General features: G+C 43.1%; 1 protein-coding gene across 2 annotated transcripts; it reads left to right on the top strand.

The window, feature by feature from the left end:
- Positions 1-3,390: 3,390 nt before the first annotated feature.
- Positions 3,391-17,354, top strand: tmem184ba (transmembrane protein 184ba). 2 transcript variants are annotated; one of them, XM_028568647.1, is made up of 9 exons: positions 3,391-3,762; positions 3,860-3,900; positions 5,943-6,176; positions 7,845-8,010; positions 14,410-14,500; positions 14,952-15,119; positions 15,553-15,722; positions 15,849-16,043; positions 16,963-17,354. In XM_028568647.1, the coding sequence occupies exons 3-9, from the start codon at positions 5,943-5,945 to the stop codon at positions 17,190-17,192; spliced, it is 1,254 nt and encodes a 417-aa protein (XP_028424448.1). In that variant the 5' UTR covers positions 3,391-3,762; positions 3,860-3,900; the 3' UTR covers positions 17,193-17,354. The 2 variants fall into 2 exon arrangements, with proteins under 2 accessions (XP_028424448.1, XP_028424449.1); XM_028568648.1 differs by having other exon boundaries at positions 3,840-3,900.
- The last annotated feature ends 2,590 nt before the right edge of the window (positions 17,355-19,944 follow it).

Raw genomic sequence — 19,944 nt, 5'->3', positions numbered from 1 at the left:
TCTTGATTATAAATAAATATGTAAACAACTATGGAGATGAACATAAAACAAAAGTGTATTCAGGCCCTATCACAAGATGCGACAGGAGAATGCTTGGAAACGGATCAAAGAGAGGATCAGAGGAGGAGGAGGAGGAGGAGGAATGAATTAGAGAGGCTGCGGGGAATTTTGTGAATGGGAGCCAGGCTGCTTTTTTTTGTCAACAAGTGTCAGTGACCGTCTGTGTGTTATTGTCTTTAATTGTTCGTTTTGCCTTTCGATTTGCTTCAGAGAGCCTGAGGGGCTGGAGGAGGGGAAAGGTGACTGTGTATGGTGAATTACCCATGAATCATCACAGAAGACTTGTCCCCAATTAAAACGTTCTCTTCTTCAGCACACTTGTTAGCCCTACTGTCTTACCTAGGAAAGCCTAACAAGGAAAACATGCTCGCTGAATGTGGAAAGAGAAGGAGGAGGAGGAAGACTGCTTTGAGTTGAGGACAGATTTAAAAGGGAGAGCCATGAGGATTGTATGATATGATGAAGCCTAAATCCAGCTTGTAACTCCGGGTCTGAAAAAGACTTGAGAAAGTTATACGACATTTGGTGGTATGTTCTTTCCTTTTGCTTTTTGTTTTTGTTTTAGAATATATGTAAAATTGTGTAGATACATTTTTGCCAGAATGTGACAGATTGTGTAAAGATGGAACCTGGAGAGAAGAGTACTGTTTACTTTCTGACAGCCCTGGGGGTGAAAGACCACCACTAAACTTTAGAGTCCGCCAGAAGTGTGTGTTTTGGTTTCCACTGTGGCAGGCAATGACGGAGAGGTTCTTATTCATATTTGAAGGAGTGTTTTTGACCCAGGCCTGTCAGGATGGACGGATGTCACTGATGGGAAGGAGCTGCCTGATGTCCTGTACATTTCTATCCCATGCTTCGACTTTATTACTATGATAATTGTGTATATTTTCTGAATCAATAAAAATATACACACCTTAAACAGACTTCTAATTGATAGCAAAGTATTTGACCATTCATATTCATTATGTGACACTTTATATGTATTTTTCTTCCTTTTTTTCACATTTCCACCTCATATGCATTTTAGAGTGGCATCTACCCCTTGACCCATTGACATTTTATTTTACACATTCAGCTTAACTTGTTTGATATTGAAATTGTTCCTTTTGTACAGTGTATGCATATCTTTTTAATTTAATTTTCTTTTTATGTGTATGTTGCATGTGTTTATTGCTGCTGTTTTGAGTTCTTTATGGCATTATGTTGTAAAATTCTGCTAGGGTTATTTTATGGTGTTTTTTTATGTTAATGCGTTGTGTTTCTTTTCTTAAAGGTCCAATGTGTAGGAATTTCTCCCATCTAGTGTTGAGATCATACATCGCAAACCGCCACGCAGTTCAAAGTACGTATTACAGCTACGGTAGCCTTCACGCTTCAAAAAGTCTTCTTCTTTTTCTGGGCGAAGAAGAAGACTCCTGTTCCTGAAATTTGGATTTTGAATACGTGTGGTCCTCCTTCTTTCTTCAAACTTGCCGGGGGCCGGGAAGCTACGATACCCATTAGCAGCATTAGCAGCACCTGTGAGTTTATCATGGGATAGCGAAAACGCAAAAGGCGGAGCAGTATGTCCTGTATGTTCCTTACCGGCTAACATATTTCAAGATGGCGGATGAATATGGAGCCCAAGGGGGTAAACGTCTGTCAACATCCCGAACCTCCTATGGCGCCATTTTGATGCTACCAAACGATCACCCGCCGTTAGCATTCCATTGACTGCCATTCAGTTTGACGTCACTTTGACAGCGAATAACTTTACATCTGAAGCGTTTAAAGACTTTATTTGTCCATTGTTCATTTCTAAAGAAACACGACAATGTATAAAAGGTTCCATTACCTTGTATCTCACGATATGGTTCCGTAGCAGACGCTTTTGTAAAAATAGGCTAACGATTCTGTCATAACCACGCAATTTACTGTCGCATAGTAGAGGAATTACCGTATAGTACAGGAGAAGCTCCCAGGCAGATTCGACTTACATTAGTTGTTTAAGTTGAACTACTAATCTTACTAGCATTTTAATTAGCAATAATTAGCCTGTGCCCATGTTATCTCCTTACATATACCTACACTCTCCATCTCTGCAAGATTGGGAATGATTGAGATTTCTCTTGGCACAGCTACCAGAAGACTTACAACTTTCAGACATGTTGCTCACGTCACATTTACGTTGTCTCTCTCAGTTGGAGGCTGCGCAGTAACGCTCAGCGCTCACCGGAAAAGTGCTTATAATATCCTTCACTGGTCTCCGTCCAGAGCAACGGGATCTGTTGGTTCATTATATACTGTCTATGCGTCTACCCCAGTTCATGCATGTAACACTTCAAGCCAAAAAGGAATACTTAGAATTGATGGTGGTGGTAAATATTCATGAAAAAGGACAAGTTGGTGAACGGGCAACACTGATTTTGAATAAACACATTACACACTGGACCTTTAAGATAGGAGTCATCATATCTGATTGCCTGTGTTAATCAAGGCAAGGGAAGTTTATTTGTGTAACACCTTTCAACAACAATTCTTTACGTAAGACAGAAATGTATTAAGAAAATATCTATAAAAAAAGAATACGCAAGGCACAGGTCAATTTTAAAAGCATAAAAACATACAAATAGGATTATAAAAAGAGTAAAACTAATTAAGATGGGGAATGGGGACCTGTCCCAGATGATCTAAAAGTCGATTGTCAGGGTTTTCGAAAAGCTGAAACTGGGACTTTTTATTTTTTTTATTTAAAAAGTCGGATTCATTTATTTTTCTGGTAATTATATTTCCTGCAACTGTTTTTTGAGTTTCTGAGTGCCCCAACTTTATGAGAGTACAATAAGATGTTGCTGGAGTACCACTTTAATGTTTTAAACCAAAGCCCCTAATTGTAACAATTGAATGTCCTAGGAAAAGAAATGAAAAACAAGGCTCAAACTATTTATTTTTAAAAAAATGTAAAAGTTACATGCAGTAGGCTACTGAAAAAGAACAATAGGCCTATAACATAACAAAATTACCAGTTAATATTATGGTTAGTATTTTATGCACACACAGGACAAGAAGTCGTAAACTAATAACTCGTCAATGTGTGGAAGCTTGTGGGCTTATGGGCACCTTACATACATCAATGCTTGTACACATCACCCACATTGCCACTGCTGACTTAGCCTACCTTTATGTGCTATACCCATGGATGTATTAAGAGAATGGCTGTACCGAGAATAGACCAATAGACCCGCGCATGCTCAGTGTCCAATGAACAAACCCCGCCTTCTTCCGGGTTATTAATGGTAGTCTGTGTGTGATTGGCTGAGCCGGCTCGTTCTTTGTGGTGTGGGCGGAGCTCCTCTGATCTGCAGTTAATCCGGCAGGATTGGTTTGAAGTCAGCGGAGTGGAGAAACAGGAGCGGAGAGGAATGACGGAGTTCAGTGTTCTAACTCCAGAAACACGGACTTTAGACGATGTTAATGTACAGACAGGAGCACTAAAAGGATAATATATAAGTTTTTAGACATGAGAGACTAACTTTGGAGGTGAGTTTTTCGGGGAGACGCAGGAGTTGACGGGGCAGTCCGCCGAGGTCTCAACATGGATGTCCGGGGAGCAACGGTGCGGCTCTGAGGAGGAATTAAGGCCGTTTCTGGGTTATTTCTGCTCGCGAGTTTGTCTGGCGGAGCTGAAGAGGATTTAAAAATCAGCAGCCTATTTAGCAGGTGAGCCTAGCCTATAACACAGGTTATAAATACTTTGCTTTTAACACCTTTTGTTTTTTTTAACCTGACTAATAAAGTGTCTCTTTCTCAATTCTAGGTTTATAATTCTAGTCTGAATAGTTGCGGCTATAAACTAAGGTAAGTATTTTCAAGCGTTGCTATTTAAGGTTCATTTATTTGAATTTGGGTGTCGTTTCATGTTATTCAAACATGTTTATGGAGATTTACCCCGCAGCATTAATTGACAGCTGTAGGCTACAATAAAAGCACTGATATGGAAGTAATGCTAAAGCAAAAGACAGAAGTGGTCAAATATTTTGGAGGCTTTCTGTGGGACGGACCCCAGTTTTGCTGTTGTTGTTGTTGTTGTTGTTGTTGTTGTTGTTGTTTCAACCAGTATTTTAATCCAATCTGGCTAACCCATATCTTTACTTTTTATGAGTTATAAACACACCCCGTCTGCCCCCCCATCGCCCCTTTCCATCTGTTGCTTTGCTTTATTCCTAACCCTCTGTCTCACTGTTATTCGTGTGTGTGTGTGTGTGTGTGTGTGTGTGTGTGTGTGTGTGTGTGTGTGTGTGTGTGTGTGTGTGTGTGTGTGTGTGTGTGTGTGTGTGTGTGTGTGTGAGAGACTCACAGACTGACCTTTTTTGCCTTTTAAATGAAACCCACAGATGCCCCTCTGCTTCAGCACAGCATAATTTCGCTGTCACTGGCATTGTGTGTATGTGTGTGGCTGGCTGCTGATGCCTTCACTTCTCCTTGTTGACATGTAGAGCTGCTGATCCCTGGCAAACTAATACAAATGACCTCTCTCTCTCACTCACACACACACACACACACACACACACACACAGCAAAACCATAAGTCCTCTCAGCCTCACATATAAAAGTGTGAAAGCAGTCTAATTCATTTCATTGTACCACCAAATTAAATCACTTTGTTTTAATGTAATTAGTGTTGTAAAGAAAGAGGTGTGTGAGTGTGAGAGAGATATAGCATTATGTCAGCCTGCCAATGTCCCTGCTGTTTGTTCTGTGTGCTATGTGACTTATGGTAACCACGCCACTCTGGCAGACGAGACGTGACGTGGTCAGAAATGAAGGATACCCTCTCTCCCCCTGTCTCTCTTTCTCATCCAGTGACCATTTTTAGCACTTATGTCCACTCTTTTGTTATTTCAGTCCTGTACGCCAGCTGTCTGTCAGTGTACAAGAACAAACGTGCCCTGAGCACTAGACAGTGTCACCTTGGAGACGGTGACAAGCTGCAGCTTACGTAACGTGTCTTCTGGCCACTTTAAGTCCAGTCATCTTCAGCCGCAAGTGGACGCGGCAGCATATATGACGTCTTTTTGTCCATCCTGAGCTAAATTTGGTCAGGCTGAAAGCGGTTGATTCTTGTTCGACTCACTAGTCAGATATGGAAAGACATGAATATCAGAGGTGGGGAAAAACGTTGCCAAAACATTTTTTAGGTCCATTCTGTTGTTTTGAGTCTGTTTTTTGTTTTCTTACTTCAGAAGATAACTGGACACATCCAGGTTTTTAGAGCACATGTGGAGTTTTGATTGCAGAAACATTTCAGAGATTGAAAACCTAACTTAGCTTTAAATACCAGGGTTGTTTTTTCGTCCTGTGAATGAAACAGCATTTTCTTATAGAGCCATTTTGCCTCAATGTTTAATTATCATACAAGGAGGAATCATCGAAGCCTAAAAATACCAGAATGCCTTGCAGCTAAATGACACGTTGCTTTCTGTTTACTTGGAGAAACGGCGGAGCGTGTGAGCTACAGCTGAATAGTAGATGTTTGGGCATGTAATCTGGCAGCATGTAGGTTAGTTCCAAAAATCTTTTCTTTCCATACAGTCCCACACAGATACATTATACAAATGACACACACACACATCCTTGACTCATGGCGTAATGTTGACCTGCAGTGTATCTGTGTGTCCTCTATCTATCAGGCTACATGTGTCTCTGATTACACATTACATTGATAACAGAATGTGTGATCCATATTCCAGGTTGATGATTACTAGTGGAAATGGATGCTCATTCTCAACAAATTGTGTCACAGCGTAGTCACTGTTAGAATGTACACACACACGCACGCACGCACGCACGCACGCACGCACGCGCGCAGACACCTTATCTTTGTTCTCTGTCCCTTCCAGATGCTGAAGCTGATGAGGCGAGACATGCCGCTCTCAGAGAGGCTGGGGGATGGCGCTCCTCTGGCTGCAGCGCCCGGCCCCCTGCCAACGGCAGCCCCAACGGGCCCCAACATTTCATGGCTCCCTGAAGCCCCGCTGCTGAGCCCGGACCAGCCTATCTTCCTCATGACTTCCGCAGCGCAGGCTGTGTCTGGCTTCTTCGTCTGGACCGCACTCATTCTCACCTGTCACCAGGTAACCGCTTCCAGCCAGCAGGAGGAGAGAGAGAGAGAGAGGTGGTCCAATCATCATGTCTTTAATTCTACTTGATACTGTTTTATTTACTCTTACTAAATGTAAACTAGATTTGGCAAGCGTGTGTGCGTGCGTGCGTGCGTGCAGATACAGATGAAGTGTAGTTGTGCTTTATCAACTAAATCTGGTTGGTTTGTCAAATAAAATGTATGGTTCAGCAGATAAAATACGTGATTGACGTTACCCAGAGCTGAAATGTTGTATTAACAACTTAACCTTAAACCCATCCTATGACCCATACAGAAAGTTACATGTTATTATAAATGTCAACACTGGTTGTGTCCGAAATCACATACTCTGCACTACACGCTCAACATGTATACTATCATTCAACATACTCCTTTGTAAATAAAACCGTAGTGTGTATCTTTTCGGACGCGCTCAGCTGTAATTTTCAAAGTCCCCTCCTGAGAGCCTCCTTGCTTTTCGAGACGCGTAACCGTGGTAACCCCTGCCGAGCTCAGCTTTAGCGGCATCGCCAGATAATGCTTAAATGACTGAAAAAGGTAAATAACTAGACTAGCAGATGTTTAAATATGGAGAAACGTAAATGAAAGTGCCTTAGACGTTACAGAGCTACCTCAGTTGCGGTCCGTTTGTCTGTTTCGAATTTTGTCGTTACTACCGCATTGCATTGTGGGATACTTATGCCGGTGTAGTGTCCAGGGTTTTGAATACTGTAATATCTACTGGAAATAGTATGCAATTCACGTACTAAGATTTCGGTCATATGCGCGGCGCTCAAGCTTACTAGGGGGAGGGGCTGGAGGCCACTGGTCTGTGTGTTTTAATTGTTAATTTGGAAAAAAAATGTAATTCAGATTTTATCCACCTGGGTGGGTATCAATCTACCTGGGTGGGGCGCCCAAGTAGAACCTATGGATGGGAAACACTGGTGTGTGTTTTAATGCACAAATGATGTCATCCTGCAAACACACAGACCTGCTCAGGCCCAGAGAAGGGCAGGGGTTGCTTGGCAACATCCCTCGGCAGGTGTTTGTGGTACAGAGCATGAATGCACACACACTCACACACACACACACACACACACACACACACACACACACGCACACACACACGCGCAAAGGTGAAACTTGATCTAGGTGGATGACAAGCCTGTAGAGTCAGAGTTTTTTTTTCTTTTCACACTATTCCTGGTGGACGATGTAGGTGAGGTAATATATTGCCGCGCTGACCAGACAGCAAAGAGAAATTAATAATACACTGTATAAAAATCTGAATATTCTCAAGAATCTGTATCCTCATAATGACATATAATAACAAGTTTCTTTTTTAGTTTCCAAGTCCTTTTTTATTTTTTTTATTTTTTAAAGCTCACAAAAGCTCTGCTCCAGTCTAACTTGTAGACTCGCTGTCTTATCTTGCTGCACAAGTGTCTAAGCCCTTTGTTCCAGGCTTACTCGTCTACAGCCATAGTAAGAACAGGGAAGCCGCTTTTCTTACTCATGCCACAAAGCTACATGAAATATGTTACTTTTTTAATCCAGCCTTTAGCACCTTGTGCGTCGTTTTATTCCGACGCAGTGCGGATGTTTTTAAACCTTCGTTTTCTGTCAATATTTCAAGTGTCTCTTCTGTCCGTCCCAGATCTACATGCACCTACGTTTCTACAGCTCGCCGAGGGAGCAGCGCCACATCGTACGGATCCTCTTCATCGTTCCCATCTACGCCTTCGACTCTTGGCTCAGCCTCCTCTTCTTCACCAACGACCAGTACTACGTGTACTTTGACACCGTCAGGGACTGCTATGAGGGTAAGGACGTGGTTTTCGTCTTCGTCCTCCAGTTCTGTCCCATCACGGCTCAGTCTGTTATTAATTCCACTGAGTAGTATTAATGCCACTGATTCAGCAGACAACCGGGGCAAGGGCACCAAATCGATGAACTGTCCGCTTTGACCGTACAGTACACAAGAGAAGCTCTTGCTTGTTGAATGCCGTTTTGGGACCTAGGAATAAAGACCGATCTAATGGCTCTTTTTTTTATTTTTTATTCCATGGATAGATTTTTAAAATCCTTTCCACCACCTGGTTTTGATATTATTTTGAGTTGAGTTAGTGCGACTGAAATCTAGGAGAAGGGATGTAAGCAATGGCTTACTGCTCACTGTGGAATATGGACGGTGTTTATTTATGTCAGGGCAGAAAAGTTGACGGTGAGCTGGCAGCTTTGCTGAGCTGATGGGTGACGCAAACACAACAAACGCTGCCGGCTGCTTTGAATCTTGGACGACCCTTACATCGTTGAATTGGCAGAAAGGCAGCCGACCGCCTCCGCTCCTCCTTCCTCCGGAGTTGTGACGTTCAGGATAGAAATAGTCCGCTCACTGCTGAGTGACACTTAGCACAGGCGTCAAGTCTCGTGTCAGCGAACGGATGATGTCACATGCATTCAGCTATGGAGTGGAGGCGCTCTATGGCTACATCCAAACTATTCTGACAGACGGCTCTTTTTGTTTTTTTGTTCCTCCTCTCTTGACATTATCCTTCCTCCCTTCACTGTTTCCTCCCGCGCCTCCACCTCACTCTCAGCCGAGTCTTTTTCTTATTGTCCGCATCTTCTCCTTTCTCTTCCTCCTGTTTGTCTTCCACTTCCCACGATGCCGCTGCTGAGCCCCGCCCAGATCTTTTCCTGGTCAAGGATGGCCGACCTGTTGCATGGCAACCGCGCCTGCAAATCTTTCTCATCAACCAGAGTGGCTGCATCAGATAATGAGTTTCTCTCGACCAAACTTACTGCAAAAGTTCCCCTTCTCATTGTATGTAAGGCCTACTGTATCGCCTTGGCAACTGGCACTGCCGCCGGGGTCCGTGGAGAGAAGGGAAGGAGCATAATGGTAAACAGCTGAGACACAGTGAGAGCTACGCACATCCACCAGTTCTCACCACTCGGCTCTGTACGCTAGCTGTTGTTAAAGTCAGACTGTGAACTGGCCTTTATGGAATCTTATTACCTAAGTATTGTCTAACAGGTGACTGACGTCAGACAATAGACCACAGAAGTGTGTGTGTGTGTGTGTGTGTGTGTGTGTGTGTGTGTGTGTGTGTGTGTGTGTGTGTGTGTGTGTGTGTGTGTGTGTGTGTGTGTGTGTGTGTGTGTGTGTGTGTGTGTGTGTGTGTGTGTGTGTGTGTGTGTGGTGGTGTGTGGTGGTGTGTGTGTAAAGGAAAATATAATACCTCCGCAGCAGATAACCGACGTAACACGAGCCATCGCCAGCAGTGCCGCTGCTTTGAAAATCAGTGTTGTTGACACAACACTGCAACACACACAGACATCCTCCTGAAGCTTTTGCACGCACGCACACACACACACGCCATGGCAAACACCCAGGATACATCACATTTTCACAACTAACTGATATACACTCTTCACGCCAACCTTATTTTACCTCACATGCACAGTCTTCTTATGATGAGAGAGTGTGTGTGTTAACAGGATTAGTCTGGCTGTGTTTTCATGAGCCCTTTGGTCGTCCTCACCCTCTCCCTGAAACAGCACAGAGGAGAGATAATCCACTGGTCACAGGAGACAGCAGGTAAAGATCAGTCACACGGTGCGTGTGTGCGTTTTGATCTTCTAGCCTCGTGAGATCAGGCTTGAGATTCTTGCTCAGGAAGTGAAGATGTTTCTGCAGCTTGAGGCCAGAAACAAATTCCTACCATAATTTAGGTTAAGTGTTCATTGTAGAGGGACGATTTATGGTTGGGCTTAAGCTTGTGTGAGCCAGTGAAAGGTCCTCCGAAGGATGTAAACACAATCTGTGCTTTCTGTTCATTATTTTGTTACATATTGGATAGCATTTTATTGAATCTGAATACATTATCAAATTCATTTAAGTTTAGCACCAAACTGTTTTAAGTACCAAACTCAATTAAGAATTAAAACTCAAAGATTAATATCCAAAGAACTAAAACTCAAGTATCAGGTTATGTGTGCTGTTTAGCTACATTGCTTTGTGTATGGTTGGGTATTGCTCTTTGCCAGTGGTGTAGCACAGAAGCCTAGGCTCTGGACCTATGCAGCCTTAAGCGTGATTTATACTTCTGCGTAAATTCTACGCCGGGGCTACGTCCATAGGTACAGTACGTGGAGACACGGAAAAAATGTAACAACACGTCACGGCGACGCACGTCGTGTCTTGGCAGCGTTGCATTTCCCCCGACTCGTTTCCTGGTTCTCCTTCTCCATAAACAACATGAAATCAAGGAGAGGGTTCACTTTTCCTGCTGCAGATTTCCCACCATGGTCAGAAATAATGACTCTAGAGTCGCTACTCGCTCCAAACCTAATTGCCGTCAACCTCTCACTTCTACCTCGCTCTACCACACACTTCCCTCACAAACACACGTGCCGGCTCGACGCACACACGCCAACGCACAAGTATAAACTTCAGGCCACTTACGTAGGCTACGGCGAAAGCTCTTACGTGGCGTCTCCGCAGAACCATGAACCACGCTTTAGTAAGCCCCTTTACCCTTTTGATACATCCACTCTCATGTCTGTACATAGAACTGATTCAGCGTATTGTATAGTTAATGTATTTACATCACATTAATAGAAAAAAATTCAAACTAATTAGTAGTGTTTTCCCTGTATGTATCTATATCTATATATCTATATATATATATATATATATATATATATATATATATATATATATATGTATGTATGTATGTATGTATGTATGTATGTATGTATGTACAGTGGGGGAAATAAGTATTTGACCCCTTGCTGATTTTGCAGGTTTGCCCACTTACAAAGAATGCAAAAATCTACAATTTTAATCATATGTACATTCTAAAAGTGAAAGACAGAATCCCAAAAAAAATTCCAGAAAATCACATCATATGAATTTATTAAAATTGATAACCATCTGATGAGGAAAAACAAGTATTTGACCCCCTGGACAAACAGCAAGTATTCTGGCTCCTACAAGCCAGTTAGTCTTTCTTTAAGACACAGCCCCAATCCGAACCAATTATCTACATCAAATACACCTGCCTCACCTTGTTACCTGTATAAAAGACACCTGTCAACACCCAAACAACCAGCATCCAACATCACCACCATGGGCAAGACCAAAGAGCTTTCTCGGACATCAGGGACAAGATTGTTGATCTGCACAAGGCTGGGATGGGCTACAAGAGAATCGGAAAGCAACTTGGAGAGAAAAGATCAACTGTCGGTGCAGTTATCAGGAAATGGAAGAAGCACCACACCACCGCCAACCTCCCTCTGTCTGGGCCTCCACACAAGATCTTGCCTCGTGGGGTGTCCCTGATCATGCGAACGGTGAGGAATCATCCCAAAACCACAAGGGGGGAACTGATGAATCAACTGAAGGCAGCTGGGACCACAGTTACAAAAGAAATGGTTGGTAACACACTACGCCGTCATGGATTGAAATCCTGCAGCGCACGCAAGGTCCCCCTGCTCAAGAAGAAACATGTACAGGCCCGCATGAAGTTCGCCATTCAGCACCTGGACGATTCAGAAGAGGCCTGGAAGAAGGTGATGTGGTCAGATGAGACCAAAATAGAACTTTTTGGCCTCAACTCAACTCGTCGTGTTTGGAGGGCAAAGAACACCGAGTACAACCCAAAGAACACCATCCCCACCGTCAAGCATGGTGGTGGCAACATCATGCTTTGGGGGTGCTTTTCAGCCAAGGGGACGGGACAACTCCATCGTATTGAGGGGAGGATGGACGGGGCCATGTATCGTGGAATTCTGGACCGACATCTCCTTCCCTCAGTGAGAGAGCTGAAGATGGGTCGAGGATGGGTGTTTCAGCACGACAACGACCGTAAGCACACCGCCAAAGCAACAAAAGAGTGGCTGAAGAAGAAGCACATCAAGGTTCTGGAGTGGCCTAGCCAGTCTCCAGACCTGAATCCGATTGAAAATCTTTGGAGGGAGCTTAAAATTCGAGTTGCCAGGCGACAACCTCGAAACCTGAATGATTTGGAGGCTGTCTGCAGGGAGGAGTGGGCCAACATCCCTGCCGAAATGTGCACAAACCTTGTCACCAACTATAAAAACCGTTTGACATCTGTGCTGGCCAATAATGGCTTTTCTACAAAATATTAACATGCTGTTTGTCCAGGGGGTCAAATACTTGTTTTTCCTCATCAGATGGTTATCAATTTTAATAAATTCATATGATGTGATTTTCTGGAATTTTCTTTGGGATTCTGTCTTTCACTGTTAGAATGTACATATGATTAAAATTGTAGATTTTTGCATTCTTTGTAAGTGGGCAAACCTGCAAAATCAGCAAGGGGTCAAATACTTATTTCCCCCACTGTATATGTGTGTGTATATATATATATATGTGTATATATATGTGTATGGATGGATGTACGGTACGGTACGTCAAGTTCTCTAAACTGCTAGTAAAGTCAGTTGAACAGGTTAAGTGAAGGTAACATTGTCAGTAGCTTACTGGTGAGTTTATGTGGAGTGAGCACTGCACCGACTCAGGAGTTTAAAAAAAACAGCCTTTTAAATCCTACATTGCTTATCAGCATTCGATATAAGGTAACCGATTAATTAGGCACGCAGTTATTTTTTTTTTATTTATAAAATCTAAACTCCTGGGCTGGCATTTGCTCCTGGCGTTCTTCACCACTGTTTTGGAAGAAGGAAATAACAGGAGTAACCGATTTAAAAGTGACTTCTTTTCTTTTTAAATAAGTGCTGTGCGGTGGATCTAATTCAGGCAGACGGGAGGAGTGGTTCACGTGGATTTTCGAAAAAGTAACCGATAAATTCAAAGAAACTATAAAGGGTTAAGTTTGAGTGTGGCGGTAGCATGCCTCTAGACGCTGGTCTCTCTGGTTGTCCACAGTTCATCTCCACCACCAGCTCACGGTCAGCAAGACACTTGAGCCTGACGTATCTCCTTACCAGAGCGTAGAAACCCGCCTCATAAGCAAACTGCTCTGGGGTCTCCAGCGCTGCTATAGTCGGTTCCATTTCCACATCCAGCACATAGTCTGCTGAACAGCAGACACAGGACGTGCCAGGCCAAAGCCAAGAACTTTGACTTTAAGTGTTGAAGTAAAGGCACATATGATCTTTGTTGACGAATGAGAAGACCCTCCCAATGTTGCAAGAATCTCGATCCAGCCTATTTCCTTTGTTGCCTGTCAAACGATGGCAGGGGTGGTCTCAACGGCGACTGCCTTGTCTGTGACATTTTTAAGAAATGGCATGGTGTCTTGCTGAAACGTGATTGGTCCGTGTTATCAGCTACAATCAGCACAGTCTGGAAGAACGTCACACACAAATGCCAAAGGATTCTGCAATAGGTTTGCTTGCAGATGTCAAAGCAAGTATGACAGGAAGTGATGTGTGTGTGGGGGGGGGGGATCTGTGGGTGACTGAGTGATTAATCTGCTGTACCTTTTGTGGTTTTAAAGTTTAAACCGTTTTCTCACAGTTTCCAACTGCAGCTTGACTATTTTATAGGCTATACAAACAAGTGCTGTTAAATCTGTCTTCACACAGGCTACATAAAGTTGAAATGTGTTTGACACAATTATAATTCATGTGACAATTTGAAGATCATAGCTCAAAGCAGTCATCCAGTGAACACTTACTCAGTCGTGGAGGAAGACATTTTGACTTGTCACGGACAGTAGGAAAAGCGCAGGTTGGAGATTTTTAGATGAATGATTGATGATGGCTGAATTCCATTCCGCTGTTTCAGTTTCAGGGTCGTGGTAGTGTGCATGCTGGCTCACTGTCACTACTTACTGGGACACTTGAATTCAACGGAGCAATTAGTAATATTTTCCTACAGTGGCAAGTTCAAATGAAAAGTTAAGTTAAAATGTCTGTTGTAAAAAAATAAATAAAAGAAAAACGGGTCTATGAAGGGCTTTTCAAATGAGTTATAATATAATCACTGCATTTTTGTTTTGTCAAGATCAATAATGGAAAACAACCAAAAAATAATAGTTATTGAAAAACAATAACTAGCTTTTTCTTTTATTATAAAGGGATATACATTCCAAAATCAAAGAGCCAAACAGTGAAACATCTTGGTGGCTTGTGAAGGGCTACCATGATTATAAAAAAAATAAGTAAATAATAATAGCGATCATAACAACCAACCCTTTCTCTCCTTGGTTTTTTTTCCTCCCCAGCGTTTGTGATTTACAACTTCCTGAGTCTGTGCTATGAATACCTGGGAGGAGAGAGCGCCATCATGGCTGAGATCCGAGGAAAACCCATCGAGTAAGTCTCCTGTTCCCCCAGCTGAAGGGTTAGATTCTAACCGGCCGTGGAAAACCCCAGCATCTAACGAGGGTCTTGGATAAGCAAATGTGTTTACGTTCAAAGCAATTATTGAACATTTTCCTCTTTTTTTTTTTTTTTTTTTTTTTTTTTTTTTTTTTTTTTTTTTTTTTAAATGCTCTTCTTGTACACTCAATGTGTCTTGGACACCAGAAGTATCAGAAACGGCATCAAGGGCGCCCGGATAGCTCAGTTGGTAGAGCGGGCTGTCCATATATAGAGGCAGCGGGCTCGGGTTTGATTCCGACCTGTGGCCCTTTGCTGCATGTCATTCCCCCCTCTCTCCTCCTCATTTCTTCAGATGTCCTGTCAAATAAAGGCCTCAAATGCCCCAAAAAATAATCTTAAAAGAAACGGAACTAAGTGTAATCTATGTGTTTTGTCCCATCAGGTCCAGCTGTATGTACGGTACCTGCTGTCTGAGGGGGAAGGCCTACTCCATCGGCTTCCTGCGCTTCTGCAAGCAGGCCACTCTGCAGTTCTGCGTGGTCAAACCGCTCATGGCCGCCGTCACCGTCATCCTGCAGGCCTACGCCAAATACAAGGACAGAGACTTCAAGTAAGTGCTGCAAACGGCAGAGGTAGACAGGAAGGTCTATCAGCTGATCCTGGCTTGACCTCTGGGTTCATGTATTGTTTCTGATTGGTGGAGCTGGTACTAAGAACCTACGAGTAGCAGCTGCGTCGCAAAAACATAAAATGCAGTACAGAAAATCAGTTAACAAAGATGCCATCAGATTTAGACAAAAAACGGGAACTTGTGGCTTATTCCCTTTTTTTTTTTTTTTTTTTTTTTTTTTTTTTTTTTATATAGATGAATTGATTGTCCCAGACTGATCGTTGCCCCCTCCCTTAATTAATCATCTCTAATGGGAGATTTATTTAGGCTTTCAGCACGACCTGCAGCAACAGCAATCAGAACAAAAACCAACCTATAAGTCAACACCAACACAACTAACGCCACTCTCTCCGACTTCTTCTTCTCTCGACAGTGTCGCCGGCGGTTACCTGTACGTGACCATCGTCAACAACATCTCGGTTAGCTTGTCTCTGTACGCCCTCTTCCTCTTTTACTTCTCCACCAGGGAGCTGCTCAGCCCGTACAGCCCCATGCTCAAGTTCCTCATGGTCAAGTCCATCATCTTCCTGTCCTTCTGGCAGGGTACGCCACGACGCACAGCATGTGCATTTTTTTTTTTTCCTTCTTCTTTTTGATTCACATACTGTACGTACGTGAGGATAGTTTTTATCTTCATTATGTACCGTCTTATCATTTTTTGGGTGTCAGGCGTGTTGCTGGCTGTCCTGGAGAAGTGCGGGGCCATCCCCGAGATTGACTCGGTGGCGGCGACGGTCGGCGAGGGCACGGTCGCCGCCGGTTATCAGAACTTCATCATTTGCATCGAGATGTTCTTCGCGGCGCTGGCTCTGCGCCACGCTTTCACGTACAGAGTCTACATGGACAAGAGTCTCGACTCCCAAGGTAACACCACGCCACAGTTTACTGCACAGGTCTTACGAAAGGAAGGATCGGAAATATTCTAAAATAGCGTTTTGTCTCCCTTTCATTTCCGTTTTCTTTCCATCTGTTGCATGTCACTTTTTTTTACACTCTTCTGCCCATCACTCGTTGTTTTTGTTTGGGCCGGTTTCTCCACCTCCTTCTTTATTTGTCTCTTTTTCTTCTCTGCTGTGCCATAAAGGACCTGTTCCTACATACGGAGAGTTTGGTAGGTTTAACCACTGATGCTGTTTGCTCCACAATCCCCTAGTCACGCCCTTCTCACATCTTTTCAATCACTTTCTGTTTTGCTCTTTTTTTTTTTTTTTTTATATCCAAAGATTTGAATGTGATTGAATCGTTCCCATCCTCTTTACCGGTCTACATCACTGTGAAATGAACCATTTTCCCTTTTTATTCCGTCTCTCTAACTCACATCCACTGTCCCTTCACAATCTAAACTCCTAAACCCCCCCCATTTCTCCTCCACCCATTCCCTCCTTTTGTCTCGCCGTTTAACATCCCTCTAAATCACCTGTTCTTCTCTTGTCTCTGTTTTTTTTCGTCCTTTTCATTTCCGCTCCCACCCTTCTCTCCTTTGCACTAAATCACTTCTCCTCTGACTCTATTCTCTCTTCTTCTCCTTTCTCCCCTCTCCATTTGATTTGCCACATTGCTGCCTAAATCACCATAATACCTCTCATAATGTTTTCCCTCCTCTTTTATCTTTTTATTTTCACTCCTGTCCTTCCTTTCCTTTTCCCTCCCTTAAATCACTCCTGGGCCTGTCTACACCCTGTATGTCCTCTTCCCCCTTTCATCTTCCTTTTAAACCCCATTTACTCTCTTCCACCTCTTCTCCTAACCTCTAACCCTTCGGTCTGGTCCCCCCCCCTCCCAGGCCGCTGTGCCCCTATGAAGAGCATCTCCAGCAGCCTGAAGGAGACCATGAGCCCGGGAGACATGTTCCAGGACGCCATCCACAACTTCTCCCCGGCCTATCAGCAGTACACCCAGCAGTCCACGCTGGAGCAGGGGGCGCCGCCGCCCGTCTCCCGCACGCACAGCGCCGTCAGCGGTCGCGGCGACACGGAGAAGACCCTCCTGCTGAGCTCCGACGACGAATTCTAGAGCTGAGACTGTTTCAATGGCGGACGGTACTTTATCCTCCCGGGCAGCCGGCCCCCTTCAGTGTGTGAATGGGTTAGAGAGGTGTGTGTTTGAATGTTCCCGTTATGGAGACCGATTGTGGATGCAAGGATCTTCCTTCATTACCGTTCCTGCACCCACATTCCCCCCACGAGCGTCTTTATTTTAGCGGGAACACTTGAAGCTGATTTGGTGATAAACCCTTGGCCAGAAAATGAAAAGGCTCGTGTTAGGTTTTCAGGAAAGTTTGTGAGTCACACTCTTACGTACTGAATCATACTGAAAAGTTTCCTGGCTTGGATTAGAAGCCTCATGTCACATTTCAGCTCAGTCATGTGGCAATGCAATCATCCTAATGGATGTTCTATTTCTTTTTTTTTTGGTCCTGGGCCTGGATTGGTTTGCATTTTGAACGCCCTGTTTTTTTTTTTTTTTTTTTTTTTAGATAGTCATTGTGTTCATCAAGCCATGCAAATCCTTTTTGTGAACTTAAAACAAATATTTAGATCCAAATTTGCAACAATTGAACAAATTTAGTCGGTCTGCAAGTACATTTGCGTGCTTCAAACGGAAGCTGTTTTCAGAAGAAATCGGCCATAAAAATGTTTTCCAACAAGTCATAAACTGAACATAGATGACATTGTATGTGAGCTGGGGAGACCCTGGTGTATGGTGGGATGGAAGGGACACCCTTCACTGCAGTGTGGGGATGGATTTAAAGGGAAACTAAGCGGGGGGTGGGAACCACGAGTTAATGTCAGTTGTATGGATCAGGAGAGCAGATTATAGATTATACAGTAGAGCTGCTCCAGGAGGAGACGAGCAGCAGCATCGGATCCGGTCAGGATTACGCCGGGGTTACTGGGCCGTTCTCTGAGTGGCCGGGATTAGAGTTAGTGGCGGTTCGCTCAGGGAGAGGAGACCTCTGCAGGACACAATGTAGGTCAACTGGGCTGAGGGGAAAACAAGAGAGAAATATAGGTCAGTAGAGGAGCTTCATCGAATGAATTAAAGCTTTTCCTTTTTGATAATACACATTGAAAAGCCCCAGAAAGGATTGACACACACTCATTTCTTTGACTTTCAATTTGTTTCAGTCATTTCATTTTAAGTAGTGCATTTTCAAATATCCACCCATTTCACAACCTTAAGTTCCTGATTGGCCAGATACTTGAGAAAGACTAAAATCCATCCAAACCAGGTGTGTTTCTGCACTGGCCCTGATACACACCCACTGTAGTCACTTCTTTGTCAGCTAATCGGGTTTCAGTATTGTAAGTTTTTTTTTTTTTTTTTTTTTGTGCTTGTAAGTCGTAAGCTTAGCTTCAGTTTTTTGCACATTTTACAGTTCTTATCCTGAGCTAGTTGAAAGCTTTAAAAAAAAAAAAAACTGAATATTAGCACAATAATATGGGGAAATATATTACGTCTAACCACATTTTTATTTTATGCATTTACTCTCAGTTATTCTCTCAGTTAAAAATAACATGTAACGTGTAAAACTGGTTACAGTTCTTCCACTTGGATGCTCTTCTGTTTCTTCCAGGCAGTCTATTCTTTCTTTCTTTTTCGATTCAACTTCACCGCAGGCAGAGCTGGTTATTTGTTGGACGCATAATTGAAGTTCTTGAGTCATGTGAATGAGTCATGGCGAGTCTGCGGACGTGTTTTACTGCGAGTGCTGCCACCGCTCTGCTGTGGCGCCGTGTGAACACCAGGGGGCCGCGTGGACAACACGTGGACACATTCCCACTCTTATCAACAGGCAGACAGCCACTTATCACACACTTTAAGCTTGGTGCACGTGTGTAACAGCCCTTTTTTTTTTTGGGAGGGGGTCTTCTCAACACGCCCCAGCCTCAGACAGTGGTCATGGGTCTTTGTTTTTATTTCTGCCTGACATAATATTGGTTTTAAATAGGACAGAAGCCATGTCCGTGCACAGGAGCAGTGTCCTATTTTTAGACTTTGCTGAATGTTGTCTTTGGTAATTGGGTTGCTGCATTTTGACATGGATGCATTATTTTTAACATAACTGAGCTTCATCCCTCTACAGATGACCTTGTATTTTATAAAAACACTGGTCAGTTGATTGTGTTGCAATTACGGTACACTACAGTTTCTTATCTATATTAATGCATTTTAATGCTGAACCATTGAATGACCGTGCCGATATTTTTGTGCGTTCGTTGGTGTGCTTTTTTTGGACATTTTCATGCTACAAAGTGAAGTCTTATCAGGGTGGAATTGAACCGATGCAAGTTTTTATTTTTTTTATTGAATCACAGCTCCCAAAGGCAGGTTTACAATTTGAAAGCAAAGTAGACAGTATATCCATTGTACTGCACTTGAAATGCCATTATTCACTTTCAAGCTTCCTTCCTCTTTCTCTACGTCTTCATTATCTGGTGACGTGTGAGATGTGCTGATGAATCTAGCTGAGGAAATGCTGCAGATGTAAATACAGCTTTCAGTGCTGTCTACAGGAGGAGGGGTGATGTATGTGGGAATAGTCATATATGCTGTGAAGATGGAGCGCAGTAGAAGAAAATACCTACTTTTGTATTTTTACTTTAACTGTCTTTTTTTTTTTTTTATTTCACATGACTGTTTTTGGTTTCTAGTTGTTTGTATATGATAAAGCTGCTCATGATGCTATTATTTCATTTCAAATGGAGAAATACCTGCATATATATTAAAAGATATTTAGTCTAAAACAACTTTTGTACGTACA

This window comes from Perca flavescens, chromosome 21 (genome assembly GCF_004354835.1).
Source record: "Perca flavescens isolate YP-PL-M2 chromosome 21, PFLA_1.0, whole genome shotgun sequence".
Lineage (NCBI taxonomy): Eukaryota > Metazoa > Chordata > Actinopteri > Perciformes > Percidae > Perca > Perca flavescens.
Note: the sequence above shows the minus strand (reverse complement) of the source record. Positions and strands in the feature narration are given on the sequence as shown.